The sequence below is a fragment of the Sus scrofa genome, chromosome 12 (genome assembly GCF_000003025.6).
Source record: "Sus scrofa isolate TJ Tabasco breed Duroc chromosome 12, Sscrofa11.1, whole genome shotgun sequence".
NCBI classification, from domain to species: Eukaryota; Metazoa; Chordata; class Mammalia; order Artiodactyla; family Suidae; genus Sus; species Sus scrofa.
Window position 1 is genome coordinate 46,862,680 of NC_010454.4, and position 14,265 is coordinate 46,876,944.

Consider the following 14,265-nt stretch of genomic DNA (forward strand, 5'->3'; position numbering starts at 1 on the left):
ATCTTCCCAAACAGAAGCTCCATAGCCGGAGTTCCCATCGTGGCGCAGTGGTTAGCGAATCCAACTAGGAACCATGAGGTTGTGGGTTCAATCCCTGGCCTTGCTCAGTGGGTTGACAATCTGGCATTGCCGTGGGCTGTGGTGTAGGTTGCAGACGCGGCTCAGATCCCGAGTTGCTGTGGCTCTGGCGTAGGCCGGTGGCTACAGCTCCGATTGGACCCCTGGCCTGGGAATCTCCATGTGCCTTGGAAGCAGCCCTAGAAAAGACCAAAAAAAAAAAAAAAAAAAAAAAAAAAGAAGCTCCATAGCCGTTAAACAGTAAATTTCCATTCCTCCTTCCCACCCCTGGCAACCAGCATCCTACTGTCTATGAATCTGATGATTCTAGGTGCCTCGTGTGAGCGGACTCCTACAAGCATTTGTCCTTCGGTGACTGGCGTACCTCACTTAGCCAAGTGTCTTTAGAGTCCATCTATGTGCTATAGCAGCGTGTGTCAGAAATTCCTTCCTTTTAAGGCCAAATCATGTTATATGTACAGACTGCATTTTGTTTACCCATTCATTCAGCAATGGGCATTTGTTTTTATATATATATATAATTTTTATTTTTTCCATCATAACTGGTTTACAGTGTTCTGTCAGTTTTTTTTACTGTACAGCATGGTGGCCCAGTTAGACATACGTGTATAGATTCTTTTTTCTCGCATTATCATGCTCCATTATAAGTGACTAGATATAGTTTCCAGTGCTACACAGCAGGATCTCATTGCTTATCTGTTCCAAAGGCCATAGTCTGCATCTGTTAACCCCAAGTTCCCCATCCATCCCCCTCGGCAACCACGAGTCTCATCAGTGGACATTTGGGTTGTTGCCGTCTTAGACTTTCTTTTTTTTTTTTTTTTGTCTTTTGTCTTTTGTCTTTTTAGGGCCGTACCCACGGCATATGGAGGTTCCCAGGCTAGGGGTCTAATCGGGGCTACAGCTGCCGGCCTACACCACGGCCACCCCAATGCCAGATCTGAGCTGCATCTGCGACCTACCCCATAGCTCACAGCAGTGCCAGATCCTTAACCCACTGATCGAGGCCAAGGATGAAACCCGCATCCTCATGGATGCTAGTCGGATTTGTTACCACTGAGCCACAACGGGAACCCCCCTTTAGCCTCTTCTAGTTGAAGGAGACAGTTGCCCCAGCAGCTCTCTGTCCCTCAGGTTGGGCAGCCCTGCCTCCTTGGCCCTCCCTTCCTAACTCGTTAGCCCTCCCCTCGGTCAGCAGTTTGGAGAGCTTGAGAGGAGAGGGGTGTGCACTTACCTGACGCTGTAGGGAGAAGACTGGGCTGAGGTTCTGTATCTGGTCCCTTGACCTCCAGGGGCCTCCGTTTCTTCATCTGTTAAATGGGGATAATTCTTCCCACTCTGCCTTCCTCGTGGGCTTTTTGTGAGTCTCAAAGGATGAGATGTCCCTTAAAGGGCTGGTCCATGCACATGCACGCTTGTGCGAGTTTTTTCACACATTTCTGTTTGTTGAGCTCCCTCTTAGTGGCAGGCCCTGTGCCGCGGATGCAGAGAAGGAACAGGACCTGCCCCCGCAGTAAAGAGTACTATGATCGTTTAGTCAGTGTCGAGGGGGCTTTGAGGTCAGAGAGATCTGGGCTCCAGTCCGGCCTTCTCTCTTCACCAGTCGGGAGAAGACAGTAAGTGACTTTCCCTCTCTGAGCCCCGGGTTCCTTATCCGCAAGGTCCGCTGTAAAGGGAACTGAGTGGGAAAGTCCGTGAGGCCCTCAGCACAGGGCTTGGCGCAGAGTCGGTCCTCGTCTAGTTATGAGGCTGGCAGGTCCAAGACCACTGTCCTCCGCCTCCCTGCAGGGATTCTGGCTGTGGCTTGTCAAGCACCCCCCTCCCAAAGGCTAGGCAACAAGTGGGCCAGGGTCTCCTGTGTTTGGGCCTTAGGGTGGCTGAGGCCACGTCTGTTTTCTTATGCCGGTGGAGTCACAGTGGCTTTGGTGAACTGACCTCAGAGTGGGTGAGAGGTCAGGGTTGGGGCCCCCACTGCCTGCCATCCTGAGGTTTCCGTGCTGTGCCCCCCAGGCCGAGCAGCTTCAGGTTCGTCGCCCTCAGAGCTGTGCTCCACTTGGCCTGGTATGGTCAGGCCCAGGGTGTGGAGCCAGTGAGGAGCTGGGAACAAGGGGCCATTGTCGGCAGGAGCTGCTCCTGGTTTCAGTTACTTTGCAGAGCAGGAGGGAATTTGGAGTGAGCATGGGTCAGGAGCCTGCTAGGTCAGGAGCCTGCTAGGGCAGGAGTCAAGGGCTCCCCGACCCCAGGTCCCTCCCTCTGACCCCTGAGGGATCTCTTGCCCCCATTTGACTCTGCCTGAGAGTCAGGTGTGCCAGCTTTATTGCCCTGGGTCTTGGGCTCCAGGGTGCTGTCCTGGTTGACCTCGAGCCCCTGCTGCTCTGGTTCCTCATGGCTGGTGCCAGGAGGTGCCCAGGCCCCTCCCTGGCTGAAATGACAGAGGGGTATTACTGTGGATCCTTGACACCTTCTTCCAGGCATCCTCCCAAGTCACTCTGACCATAGCCAGACCCTGGCCCCTGGAAGTGACTGGGTTTAACTGGCATGGGGGCGTGGCTGTGAGAAAACCTCGGTCTCTGGGGCTGGCCAGAGAGCTTTTCCCTTTCATTTCAGCCTCTAACCGCTACCCTGGCACCTTACAGCCCTAGGCAGCTCCATGCCCTGGGACACCGCAGTGGCCATGCCGTGTGGCTTTCCAGCCTCTCCCCTGGGAGAGGAACCCCACCCCTGCCCCCGCCCGCAGCCGGGCTGGGTATGTGGTCCAGGGGAAGCGCCGGCCTCTAGAGTTCATGTTTACATCCGTGCTGCCTGCTGCTCTCACCAGATCCACATGGGGCTCTTCCCTTTGCTGCCATCGTCACCGCTGTGGCAGCCCAGTGGCATGTGGGCAAGGACTGGGGAGCACACCTGTACTGCCTCTGCTACCCCCATGTGACACCCCCTCCTTCCAGGGCCCAGGTGACTAGAGCCCGTGTTGGCCCCGCCCACCCCAGCTCTTTCAGACCCACTCGTTGTCCGCGGCCTCCCCTGCCGCCTTCTTCAGGGCTCAGTTATAGTTGGAGAGAGGAGTGCGCAGTGGGATGTGGGGAAACCAGGGGCAGGATCCCAAGGGAGGGGAGGGCCCGCCCCGCCCTGCTGTCCGAAGACTTTCTCTAACTTGCTGCTCAGCCACCATCACCCAGCTCTTCCTGGTGTGGGGGGCCTGGGCTCAGCCCAGCGGGTTCTGGAGACAGGAAGTGTTGGGTAGGAAGCAGACAGAGGCTCCTCTCCACTGCCCCGTGCAGGATGCCCCCCTGGCAGGCAGGTGTGGAGCCTGTGCCCCCCTGTGAGGGGGGAGAGACATGCACAGATGCCCGTAGGAGAGATCCTGGGAGGACCCTGGGAGCTGATCCTTCAGGCCCTAAGGACATCCCACCTCTGAACGGACCAAAAGAGGGACTCTCCCGGCCCTGAGACTGGGGCTCGGAAACAAGATCCGGGTTTGATCACAGCCCACCTGCACCCCCCCACCACCAATTAGCGAGGATACCTCTCCCAGTGCTTCCACTGGAACCTGTGTGAGTAGCAGATGAGTCCTTGGAGGTGACGGTACCTGCATACTTCTTGCTCCCAGGACCCGCTGACCTCCCCGCAGGGGGAGGCACTGACTTCATCCTCCTAGGATGGTCCCGCTTTTCAGTTTATTCAAAATCCGAGCGAAGATTGTAGTCGAGGAATCACGAGGGACGCCCTGAGTGAGGGCTGAGGCCGGCATGAATGCTGAGTGGACACCTCAGGCGGGCTCTGCCGGCCTCCCTCGCCCAGCCCAGCCTGGCTGAGGCACGAGCTTTGTGGGCAGTGGTGGCTCTCAGTGAGGGTCCCACCCCAGGGTGGCCTGCTTCCTGTGGGATGGGACGGGGAAGGCTGGGCGCCGCCCGCTCACACCCTTGGAAGCAAGAGCCGACCTGCACTGGCTTTGGGGCCAAGGTGACCCAGGAAACACCAGCCTGACTGACTGGGTGAGATAAGTGTTATCCTGTTGTAAGGCCACCAAGGGGAGGCCCAGCAGCACATCAGAGGCCCAGAGTTTTCCCCAGCCAGAGAGAAAAGTAGAGATAAGACAGTGAGTTTCAGATCCAGGGCTCTGACCTGGAAGTTTCCTTAAAAAGCCCCTAATCTCCCTCTTCCACACCCACCTGCCCCTCTGGAGCGGGGAGGAGCTGCGGCCAGTGGCTGTGCTCTAGAGGAATAGCTGTTGTCATGGGGACTGTCCATCAGAACTACTCTGGGCCCAGCCCCTTGAAAGGAGGACCAGTCTTCGGGGCTGGGGCATTTGGGGTGGGGGGGGGCGCTGAAGTGCCCCCAAGGCAGGGAGGGTGGACAGAAGCCGTGGGAGTAGGTGGGGTCCCATAGCCGCCCTTCAGCCAGAGGCCTCTGCTCCCTGCTTCTGCTCTGAGCTGGCTGGGGAGACTTTGGCATCAGGTTTCATTTAGAAAGAAAGGGGTGGGCGTTTCCTCTGCTTGAAAACAATTCATTGATGACCACTTGTCTGGTCCAAGCTGTTGGCCAGGTGTGGATACCAGGACTAGAGAAAGGAGGTGGTTGCAAAAGGAGTCCACGGTGACCAGGCAGGATTCACACGGGTTCCCTGACTCCTAGGAGCTTTCTTCCGTCGCTTTGGAGCTCAAGTTGGGTGGAAAAGAGTTGCTTGATTTTAGGGAAAGAGAACAAAGCAGGTGGCTCCACAGACCCTGACCTCCTTTCAAGCCCTCCTGCCTGAGGCTGCTGTGTTCTCGGGGTGTGGCCTGGGAGGCCCCTGGAGGGCTCTGCCCACCCCTGATCCCATCCCACACGGCCTCCTTCACCTCCCTCGTCCTGGAAGCAAGAGCAGACAAGCCGCCAAGGGGGTCTGGGTGTCAGTCTGGCCCTGAGTTAGGTTCTTGACTTGTGTGGGGAGGAACAGACCTATGTGTGGCGGGCGTGCTCTGCCTACTCTGACCCTGGTGGTTTTGGTTGAGACAAGCAAGATGTTCCCAGAGGCTCAAGTGGATTTTCCACCCTTTTTTGTGACCAAATGTGCCATGAGAATCACAAGGGGTTGCTGGGGTACCACCGGGATGGTTCTGCAGCAGATAAGCTCTGTGGCTGTCTCGGCCTCTCCAGCCCACCTAGAACCACCACGTACCCCTGAGACACCAGCCTGGGGTGGCCAGGCAGAGTGGAGAGCGAGGCCGTGTGGGGAACAGCGTGCTTTGTGCTGTGCCGCGGCTTGGCCAGGCGCTGGGAGGTGGGAGGGTCGCAGTCCACCTTGAGCCAACCAGGTTGGGCTGCACAGCAACTACCTTTTCATCCCGGTTGCCTCCGTCCCAGCAGCATGCACACCTTGAACCCTCAGCCCATCCCGGAAGCTGCTCCCCAGCCCTGCTCTAGGTAGCCATCGAAAGCCACCAGTAGCCACTTATCTGCAGAGTTGAAGCTTCAGGGCTTAGAGACCTGCAACCCTGTGCACAGCTTTTAGCAGCAGGGCCCAGACCCAGGAGTCCTGGCCTGGACCACCTGCAAGAATCTCCAGTTGCTGATACATATCTCCTTGGAGGGCAGGTCAGTGGTGGGGTGGCCAGGGCTCAGTTTGGAGTGTCACAGCTCAGAGTGAGCGGAGACCTGTTCAGGTGCTCCCTGACTGGCCTGTGGCGGGTGTCTAGTCAGGAATGAATGAATGAGTAAATGAATGGAAATGTAGCCTCGAGGTTCCTCTCTGCCATTGGCTACGTGGTGACTTTAAGCAAAGTGTTCCTGTCCCCAGGCCACAGGCCTAGAACATAGCAGATGCTCAGAAAGTGTGGATAGGAGTTCCCATCGTGGCGCAGTGGTTAAGGAATCCGACTAAGAACCATGAGGTTGCGGGTTCAGTCTCTGACCTTGCTCAGTGGGTTAAGGATCCAGCATTGCCGTGAACTGTGGTGTAGGTCGCAGACACGGCTTGGATCCCCAGTGGTTGTGGCTGTGGCGTAGGCCAGCAGCTACAGCTCCGATTCGACCCCTGGCCTGGGAACCTCCATATGCCGCAGGAGCGGCCCTAGAAAAGCAAAAAGACAGAAAAAAAAAAAGTGTAGATGGAAAGAGTTCCCATTGTGGCACAGTGGCTGATGAACTAGGAACCATGAGGTTGCGGGTTCGGTCCCTGGCCTCACTCAGTGGCTTAAGGATCCAGCATTGCTGTGAGCTGTGGTGTAGGTCGTAGACGCGGCTCGGATCCCGCGTTGCTGTGGCAGCTACAGCTCCAATTAGACCCCTAGCCTGGGAACCCCCATACACCATGAGTGTGGCCCTAAAAAAGACCAAAAAAAACCCCAAAAAAGTGTGGATGGAAGACTGTAAACGGGTCTCGCTTTCTGGTTCTCTGACGATCTCTGCCCTTCCAGCCCACAGTGTGGGTAGGAGGGGGACAGAACAAGGTAAGCACACACAGCAGAAAGGCAGGGACTCTAGAGCCGGTCGTCATAAGGGGACTCTCCCACCCCTCCTTTCTTAAGTTCCCTGGAATGTGCCAACCTCCCCGCCAACGTGAGCTCCTCTGCGTGGGCCCCAGGCTCCCCTGCACTGCCCACACTGCCCACCCCGCTGGTTCTCTCCCAGCCTGGGTGCAGTGCCTGTCTCTGGGCAGGAACCACCGTGGGTTTCCTTTCTGCAGCACCCCCAGCCCCACACCCTGTCTGCTTGCGGCCACCACGCTGCTGTCCCCTGGGTCTGTGAAGGGTGTCCTTGGCACCCCCTGACCATGTCCCTCCTGGTCCTCTCCTTCCCCCTCTCTGGGTGGCCCGTGGGGCTCTCCCCCTCCCCCTCCCTCCCAGGCTGTCCTTGCTGGGGTGCCTGTGGCCCGGGTCTAGCTGGCTGCTCAGAAACCCCCTTTCCTGCCTTAAAGTCATTAGGCTGAAGCGCAGGGCACCAGGGTTCTAGTCAGGTCTGACGGGAAGACAAAAGTCGCTCCAGTGGGGCAAAGCGGGTTATTTCAGAGAAGTAGCAGCAACATCCCAAGTTTCTGAGAAAGAGCCTTTCTCCTCGTGGGCGCGGGCTGGAGGATTTGTCTGGAAGCTGTCCCCACCCCCAGCTGTCACCAAGACAGCACCAGTGGCAGTCCCCGCCTCTCCCACCCACACAGCTCGGGCTGCATATATTCCCCGCTGACCTTTTTTTCCCTTCAGCGATGACACTGCTAATCACTTTAGCCTGATGTTGCCTCAGTCACAGTCGTGCTGGGTGGCTGGTCCCCGCCAGCCCAGGTGTATGCTGCTCCCTGGGTATACCCCAGGGTCCTGCTGCCCATCGCCCCATGGAGAGCCCCTCTTGTTCCTCTGGCAGAGAGCCTGCGGAGGGGACGAGGGAGGATGGGACAGTCTACAGGAATGTTTTTAATTCCAAAGGCAGCGACATCTGTTCATGTGGGCCTTCCCACCCAGGCTCTGTTTACCCAGACGGGGCCCTCGCACGTCCTCAGAGGCCGGCCCTGCCAGGTGTGCTGGGAAGGACAGAGGGGGAGGGGTGCGCTTACTTCCTGGGTGGCCAGGACAGCCTGAGCCCACCCCATCCAGCGAAGCTGAGGAAGGGTCTCTGGGCTGGAGGGACCAGAACTCAGATGGCTGCTTTTAAGGAACTTGCTAGGACCATTAGTCTTGCACAACCCCTCAACGCCCCCCTGCAGCCTGCTTCTAGACCCCTGCTTCCAGGAAGGAGTGAGTCAGGCTTGGGGAAGAGAAGGCAAATCTGTACTGTCCCTAGAGAGAGCCCCCAGCCCGCAGGGAGGAAGGGAAGATGAGCATCTCAAGGGAAGAGCCTCCGAACAGCTACCCATCTGCTAAGGCGCTTATGTCACCATGGAGACCAGTTGGCTATCTTTCATCCAATCAGAGCTGGCTTTACCCAGACAAGTGTTGAGCCTGGGGTTCCTGAGATAGACAAGTGTAGAGCTTTGGGAACAGGATCTGCAGTGTCCCCCTTCTCCCACACAGCCGGAGGGGGGACACACCTTACCTAGCATCCCCCAAACTGCACCCTGTGGCATGTGACCCAGATACAGGGCAGAGAACCTTAGAAAGCCAGCGAGGGGCCAGCTCTGAAGTTCACAGCTGGCAGTGCCCAGCATGGACCATGTGTCTGCAGCAGGTGAACATAGTCAGCAATTATAATGGCACCTTACCAGCTGGTTACACAACCAGCACTTGCACGGTAGCTGAGAGATGCAGAGCAAAGCTGGGGAGGGTGACCTTTTTCTACAGCTCTTCTGGCCCATGCCAACCTCCCCACCTTCTCCAGAGAGCCTTCCTTGATTCCCTCTGGCTAGAAATTTTCTCTCCCTCTCAATTTTCATAGCATTTGATCTCTGGTGTTCTTGTGGCTCAAGACTGAGTTTTTGGAGGGCAAAGATGAGGCTGTCCATCTGGGTATGACGTGTGGTAGGTGCACATTTGGCATATGCCAGCCACACGAGTGCTCTTCTGCTTTCTGGTAAGAGGTGTTTAAGCCTTCTTCTCCTCTCCTCTCCTCTCTTGGGCTGTCAGCTTAGCCAAGCATGGGCTTTTGATTCATCTTTGTGATTCTTCAGCCCCTTTCCGGGGCCGGGCACATAGCCAGGCCCGCAGTCAGTGCCTCTTGAATGAAGTGACAGGGATGAAGAGGCGAAGGCTCATGAGTGAAGCCGTGGGGGAGACGGGTTTTGTGCAGCTGGGGGAGGAAGCTGCCAGCCCCTCACGAGGCTGGAGGAAGACTCTCCAGAGGGGGCACCCAGGTGCCCTGGGAGAGCAGGTAAGGTGGAGGGCCAAGAAGGGTGGCTCAGGCCCCATCTGAGCAGGGCACACAGATGTGTCCCTGCCTCAGTGGGTCTCTTCCCCTCCCCCTCAGGTGTTACTGGGAAAGCAGTTTTGACTCCATCGCCTTTAGCTGCAGTGGCTTTGGTCCACTTTGGCTCAGGTATGAGGAGGCTCTGGGCAGGCTTGGCAACCTAGCCCTGTCTGGGCTATACAGAAGCGGGTGTGAAGTGTGGAGCCCCGGAGATGAGGCTGGCCCAGCACCCTGCAGGGGCCACTCGAGCCCAGCAGAGTCCCAGGACCCTGCCTCCACCAGCCAAGGAGAAGGCAGTGCAGGACCACACTGGGATATCACTGTGGAGAGGGCACGGCCAGACCTCTGTTCACGGCCCGGCCTAGCCCCATCTTGAGTAAGCGGCTTTCAGACATGTCCCTGCCTCCGTGGGTCTCTTCCTCTCCCCCTCAGGGGTTACTGGGAAAGCAGTTTTGACTTCTCTGTACCTTTAGATTCCTCAAATGGAAAACGGGGGTGCTAGGATGTATTTCCTGAGGTTGAAGTGAGTGAGTTAGCTCATGAGGGTTAGTGTGGTACCTGTCACATAGTAAACTCAAGTGACAGGCCTTCTCTTGCTATGACCAGATCTTGGCTACCTCTGCGGTGAAGCCCGCCCTTCCTCCAAAAGCACCAAGGGCTCTGATGTTAAACCCCAAGACCAGTGCGCTGGTTGAGATCTGGCGGGAGCATTCCTGATGCCACGGGCTGCTTCTGGGCCCCATCCCACCTGCCCTGGGGCCCTGACCCAGCTCTTTTCCCTGAATCCAGAGAACCAGCCACACTTCAGTGAGACCAGTGGTGGTGAGCACCAGGGCCTTTGGAGGAAGCTCGCCGTCTGCTGTTCTGTGACTTCAGGCGAGACCATCACCTCCCTGCCCCCCCGCCCCCCGCCCCGTCCTCACAGCTCTAAAATGGGGGTGGTAACACCATCACAGAAGTCTCATTGAAGTGAGGCTTCAATGCGAGTGGGTATTTGAACGCCCTTTGCGCGGACCCGGCTCATGGTTGGCACTTCAAAAATACTGGTTCCTCACCCCCACCCCCATGCCAAGCTCTGCAGGGTGGGACGTCCCGGTGCCTATGTGTGGACCCCAGCCACCTGGGTTCAGGCCTTTCTTTCTCTGTTCTACAAACACCAGACTCTGAGCTGTGTTGTTACCTTGCGAAATGAACATTCATCACCTTGAGGGTGGAGAACAAGTTCTTCCTTCTCCAGCCCCGGGTGGCTGACCGCCCCTTGTCAGTGCATGTCCTCTGCTGCACCTTCTTTGGCTTTTCCGGTGGTGGCCGGGGGGCTGTGGTTAACAGTGGCCGTGGGAGGAGTACAGATGCTGGGCATCTGTGACCAGTGTCCGGCTGGGCTTTTGCTCCAGTCCCTGGAGAGGGCCTGAAGTGGTGGAGTCCCTCCCTCCCCGTCTGCTAAAGCCCAGGGGGCTGCCCCACGCGGTCCGGCCCTGTCACTGAGCTGGCATGGAGGGAGGTGTCTGGGCAGGAGTTGGGGGTAGGGGAAGCAAAACTCCAGGGCAGCACTGGACAAGGGCAGCTGTGGATGGTGGGGTGCAGCTCCTGCCCCTGAACCGGGACCCCTCTGGACCCCCTCTGGCCTCCCCTAGCCTCCCTCAGACACCCCAGCCCCAAGGAGCCCTCTGGTGGGGAAGGGGTTAACCAGGGCTCTAGCGGGGAAGGGACTGGCCGGTTTCGCTGCTTGTCAAACTTTATTTAGTAAGGGCTGGAAGGAGGGCCAGCCCGCCAAGAGTTAAAAGCTGGAGGTGGGTGTTTGGAGGGGGCAGCCTCCAGCGCCTCCTTTGAGTCACTTCCTCCGGTGGGGGCGGGGGCTCCCCGGCTGCCGCGGGCGGGCGGGCGCTGCGCGGCTCTGGGCTGGCATCCCGCTAGCCCGACGGGGACCAGCCAGCCGGTGCTGCTCCCTCTGCGGTCTTGGCGGTCTCGGGCAGGGAGGACGCGGAGGGAGGAAAAAGCAGAGCCCCGCACCATGCGCTGTCCTGCCCGGCTCCTCGAGTGACATTCCGGGCAGCTCGGCTGCGCCCGCGTCTGCGCCCGCCCTCCTCCCCTCCTGCGGGCTCCGACCCCGGCGCCTCCCCGCGTCCCGGAGCTGAGCTGGCCCCGCAGGCAGGGGCCGGGGAGCCGGCGCCGCCGCTGCCGCCGGCATGACCGACGTCCTGCCTCAGCCCGACTGCAACTGCAGCCTGCAGGCGATGTGCGAGCCCCTGGAGCGCTGCTGCCTCGATCCGCTGGAGGAGCCGGGGAGCAAGCGGCCCCCCAACACCGGCGCGAGGCTCTGGGGCCGCGTGCGCAGCAAGCTCCTCCGCCAAAAGGTGCCCGTGGGGCCGGAGGGGGTGGCCGAGAGGGCTGAGGGGGACGGGGGCTGCCAGCCTTCTTCAGAGCTCGTTGCACCTCCTGCCGCCTGATGGTGGGGTCCTAGGACAGAGGCTGGGGTAGGCTGTGGGCTGGCTCTAAGTGGCCTTAATTTGATGATTAATGCCACCCCACCCCCGACCTCGGCTGCTTCCTCTGCATCTGTCCCTGTCTCAGAAAGAGGAGGGTGTCTCCTGTGGGAGAGGATGTCTCTACCGGCAGGACCGTGAGCAGAGGCGTGTCCCCTGGGCCTCAGTTTCCCCTCTAGCGCCCAGCCCAGGCCCGCCCGATGCGGCCAATGGTCTCTGTTAACAGCTCCTTTGCTGAGGGACCTCCAGCGGCCACCGCCACATGAAGTTTCTTTGTAGGGGTTGTGGGGAGGTGGCGGTGCTGAGTCTGGGGGCTAGAGGTTGCCTCTTCAGGGACCACCCAGAGGCCAGATGGCCCAGGGCCAGCCAGGCACCGGGCAACTCCATCAGTGTGCCAGGGGTTTCCTGAGCCAGCGGGCAGCTCAGACCAAGCTGTGCCAGGGCAGACTGCCTGTCCGGCCTGCTGCCCCAGACCTGGGTGGGGATGAAACTCTGAGATAGAAGCTGACTGTCCTGCAGCTGGGCAGGCTGCCGTAGGGCTGGCTTTGGGCCCTGGCATCGGATGTCTGAGGAAGAGCCAGGCCAGAGCCTAGCACACAGTAAGCGCTTGATATCTGTACACCAAACTAGCTGTCCATGCAAAGTGTCCCAGGGTGCCTGTCCTGGTTGCACCTCTGTTTCCAGGTAGTGATGAGGGAGGCTTTGGCTAGTCCGTGTGGCTGGAGGGGATTTGCAAGCCCTGCTGCGGCTCAGAGGGGGGACTCTCCACACAGGCCCTCCACACACCTGCCAAGAGGAAGCGATCTTGGGGCCATTGGCTCCTTTTCTAGTTTTATCCTCTGCCAGTGGGCTTGACTTCCCAGAGGTGACATCAGCCCTGGAAAGTGCTGGGCAGGGCAGCAACTTGAGCTGTCCTGCATTGGCCCTTGTGTCACCTTCAGCCTCTCTAGGGACCAGACTAGCAGAACCCTGCTGGCCTCAGCTGCTCCCAGAGCCCCTCTGCTGAGGCAGCTGTCTGTGGCGGCAGCACGGAGCCATCCCTTGCCTGCTCCCCCCCCACTCCTAGCCGCTGCTGAGGCCAGCAGCCACCAGCCCAAAGCTCATTGTCCATTTCCAGACCTGGAGGTGGGCAAGAAAGTGACCCACCGGGTTCCTGGCCCAGAGCCAGCCAGAGTCCTTCGGGTTTACCTGTCCCTTTGCGGGGTAATGGTGGTGGGTGGCAGGTGGCAGGGGTGGGGCAGAGGTCAGTTTTTAAACCCTGAAACTCCCAGACTTTCGGTTCTTTTCCTGTGCATGAGCGACTAACAAAACCAAGAAGTCACTTCAGAAATTCTTTTGTCAGCTTTGCCTCTGGTGGTATCTGCCAGCTCTGTGTCTGATGGCACTCTCTGGACAAGGGTGGCGGGCCAGCCAGGCGCGGGCTGCTGAGCTGATTGGCGTCAGCGCAGCTGCAGGGTGGCTCTGGTGCTGAGATGCTCTGTGTGGCAGGTGATTCAGTCCCCTAGCCCCTGCTGTGTGACAAAGCATGTTGGTGTCACAGACATCGTGGGTGACAGAGGGACTTTCATGCACCCAGCTGTGCCTGGGCTGATGGGTGAGCCGGTAGGCATGTGGAGCCAGACCCACTGCTCACCTCCCCTCTTTCTCCAGCTGCATTAACCTATTTTTTTCAGTGCGGCAGGCTCGCTGCCAGACAAGGAGGCTGGGATCAGGCAACAGCTTAGGTGGGTGGGGGAAGGGTGCCAGGTACTGCCCGGCCTGGCAGGAGAGGTCGCCTCATTAACTCCTCATGTAACTTCGCCACAGGGATTCCAGGCTCTAGGCGCTGAGACACCTGTGGCCCTCCTGCTCCCATTTAACTAAAGCTTCGTGAAAGGCTGGAGGGGGCTGCACGTCACTCATCTGGGGGCCCTGTGCAGGGGCAGGAGAAGCTGCTTGAATGGAAAAAGCCTCTGGTCTCAGGAGTCTGCCCTTGCTGGCAGAGGGGAGGCACAGACCACTCACAGGCTGTCCTTTGGGTCCTCCGTGGGGGGCTGTGTTTGGGCTTGTGCTTGTCCCCGGGAGAGTCCCGGGACTGAAGCCTCGCTCCAGCCTCCGGCTTGGCAGTCAGTGTTTTGTGCAAGCGTTTTGCAGAGGAGACACGTGGCATTTGCGTTTGTGGGTTCTGCCAGTGCTCTCAGCATTTAACTTCACATTTCTGCTTTCCTTTTCCTTTTTTTTTTTTCCTTTTTGGCTTTAAATCACAGTCAAGGGGACCAGGCTCAGTGCCTGCTCCTCCTCCCATCCTGCCTGTTCCTAGATCTTTAGATTGTACTATGGAGAGAAAAGGGCTGAAAGAAGAATCTCCTCCTCTCCCCCCAGAAGTGTCCAAAGGTTTTAATGGGGTCGCTTGAGCCAGAGAGGCTAGGAGGAGCCCCGGGAGGCAGAAGCCAGGCCAAAAGCTTTAGGGGTGGGGGCAGGATGTGTCATCCACGCCTCTACTGTCACCCTGCTGCCAAGGTGAAGACGTCTTAACCCAGACCAGGCCAGATACTGGCCAGAGGTGGGACTCAGGCTGAACCTGAGGCTTCAGGGGAGTGGGGGAGAGTTGAGGGCAGTTCCTGACGACCGGGCTTCTGATTCAAGGGGCTGCTCTATGGGCCTGAGAATTCCCCCCCTCCAAGGAGCGTCTCTCAAGAAGCTAGAAGTGGGCAAGGGGAACCGAGATGTTTCCTGCTGAGCCGCAGAACAGCCTGGCTGTTCTGTGACGGGGTTTGCTCCCCTCCTTCTAGGGAAAGTCACAGGTGCTACCCAAGGAAGGACAGATGGGGAGCCCTCTTGGGACCACTTGTCTGGAGAAGCTTAGGGTTTAGGAGGGTTGCTTTCTTTGTCATCTTCATTGCAACCGCAGGACCGC

The 14,265-nt window shown here is 58.6% G+C and overlaps 1 protein-coding gene across 6 annotated transcripts in view; it reads left to right on the top strand.

The window, feature by feature from the left end:
• The window catches only part of ABR (active BCR-related), a 185,980-nt gene that overhangs the window by 152,840 nt on the left and 18,875 nt on the right, over nucleotides 1-14,265 (top strand). Inside the window, exon 1 of one of the 6 annotated variants that reach the window (XM_021066124.1) lies at nucleotides 10,770-11,240. Within the exon in view, the coding sequence (XP_020921783.1) occupies nucleotides 11,073-11,240 (168 nt within the window). The 5' untranslated portion in view covers nucleotides 10,770-11,072. 6 annotated transcript variants of the gene reach the window in all.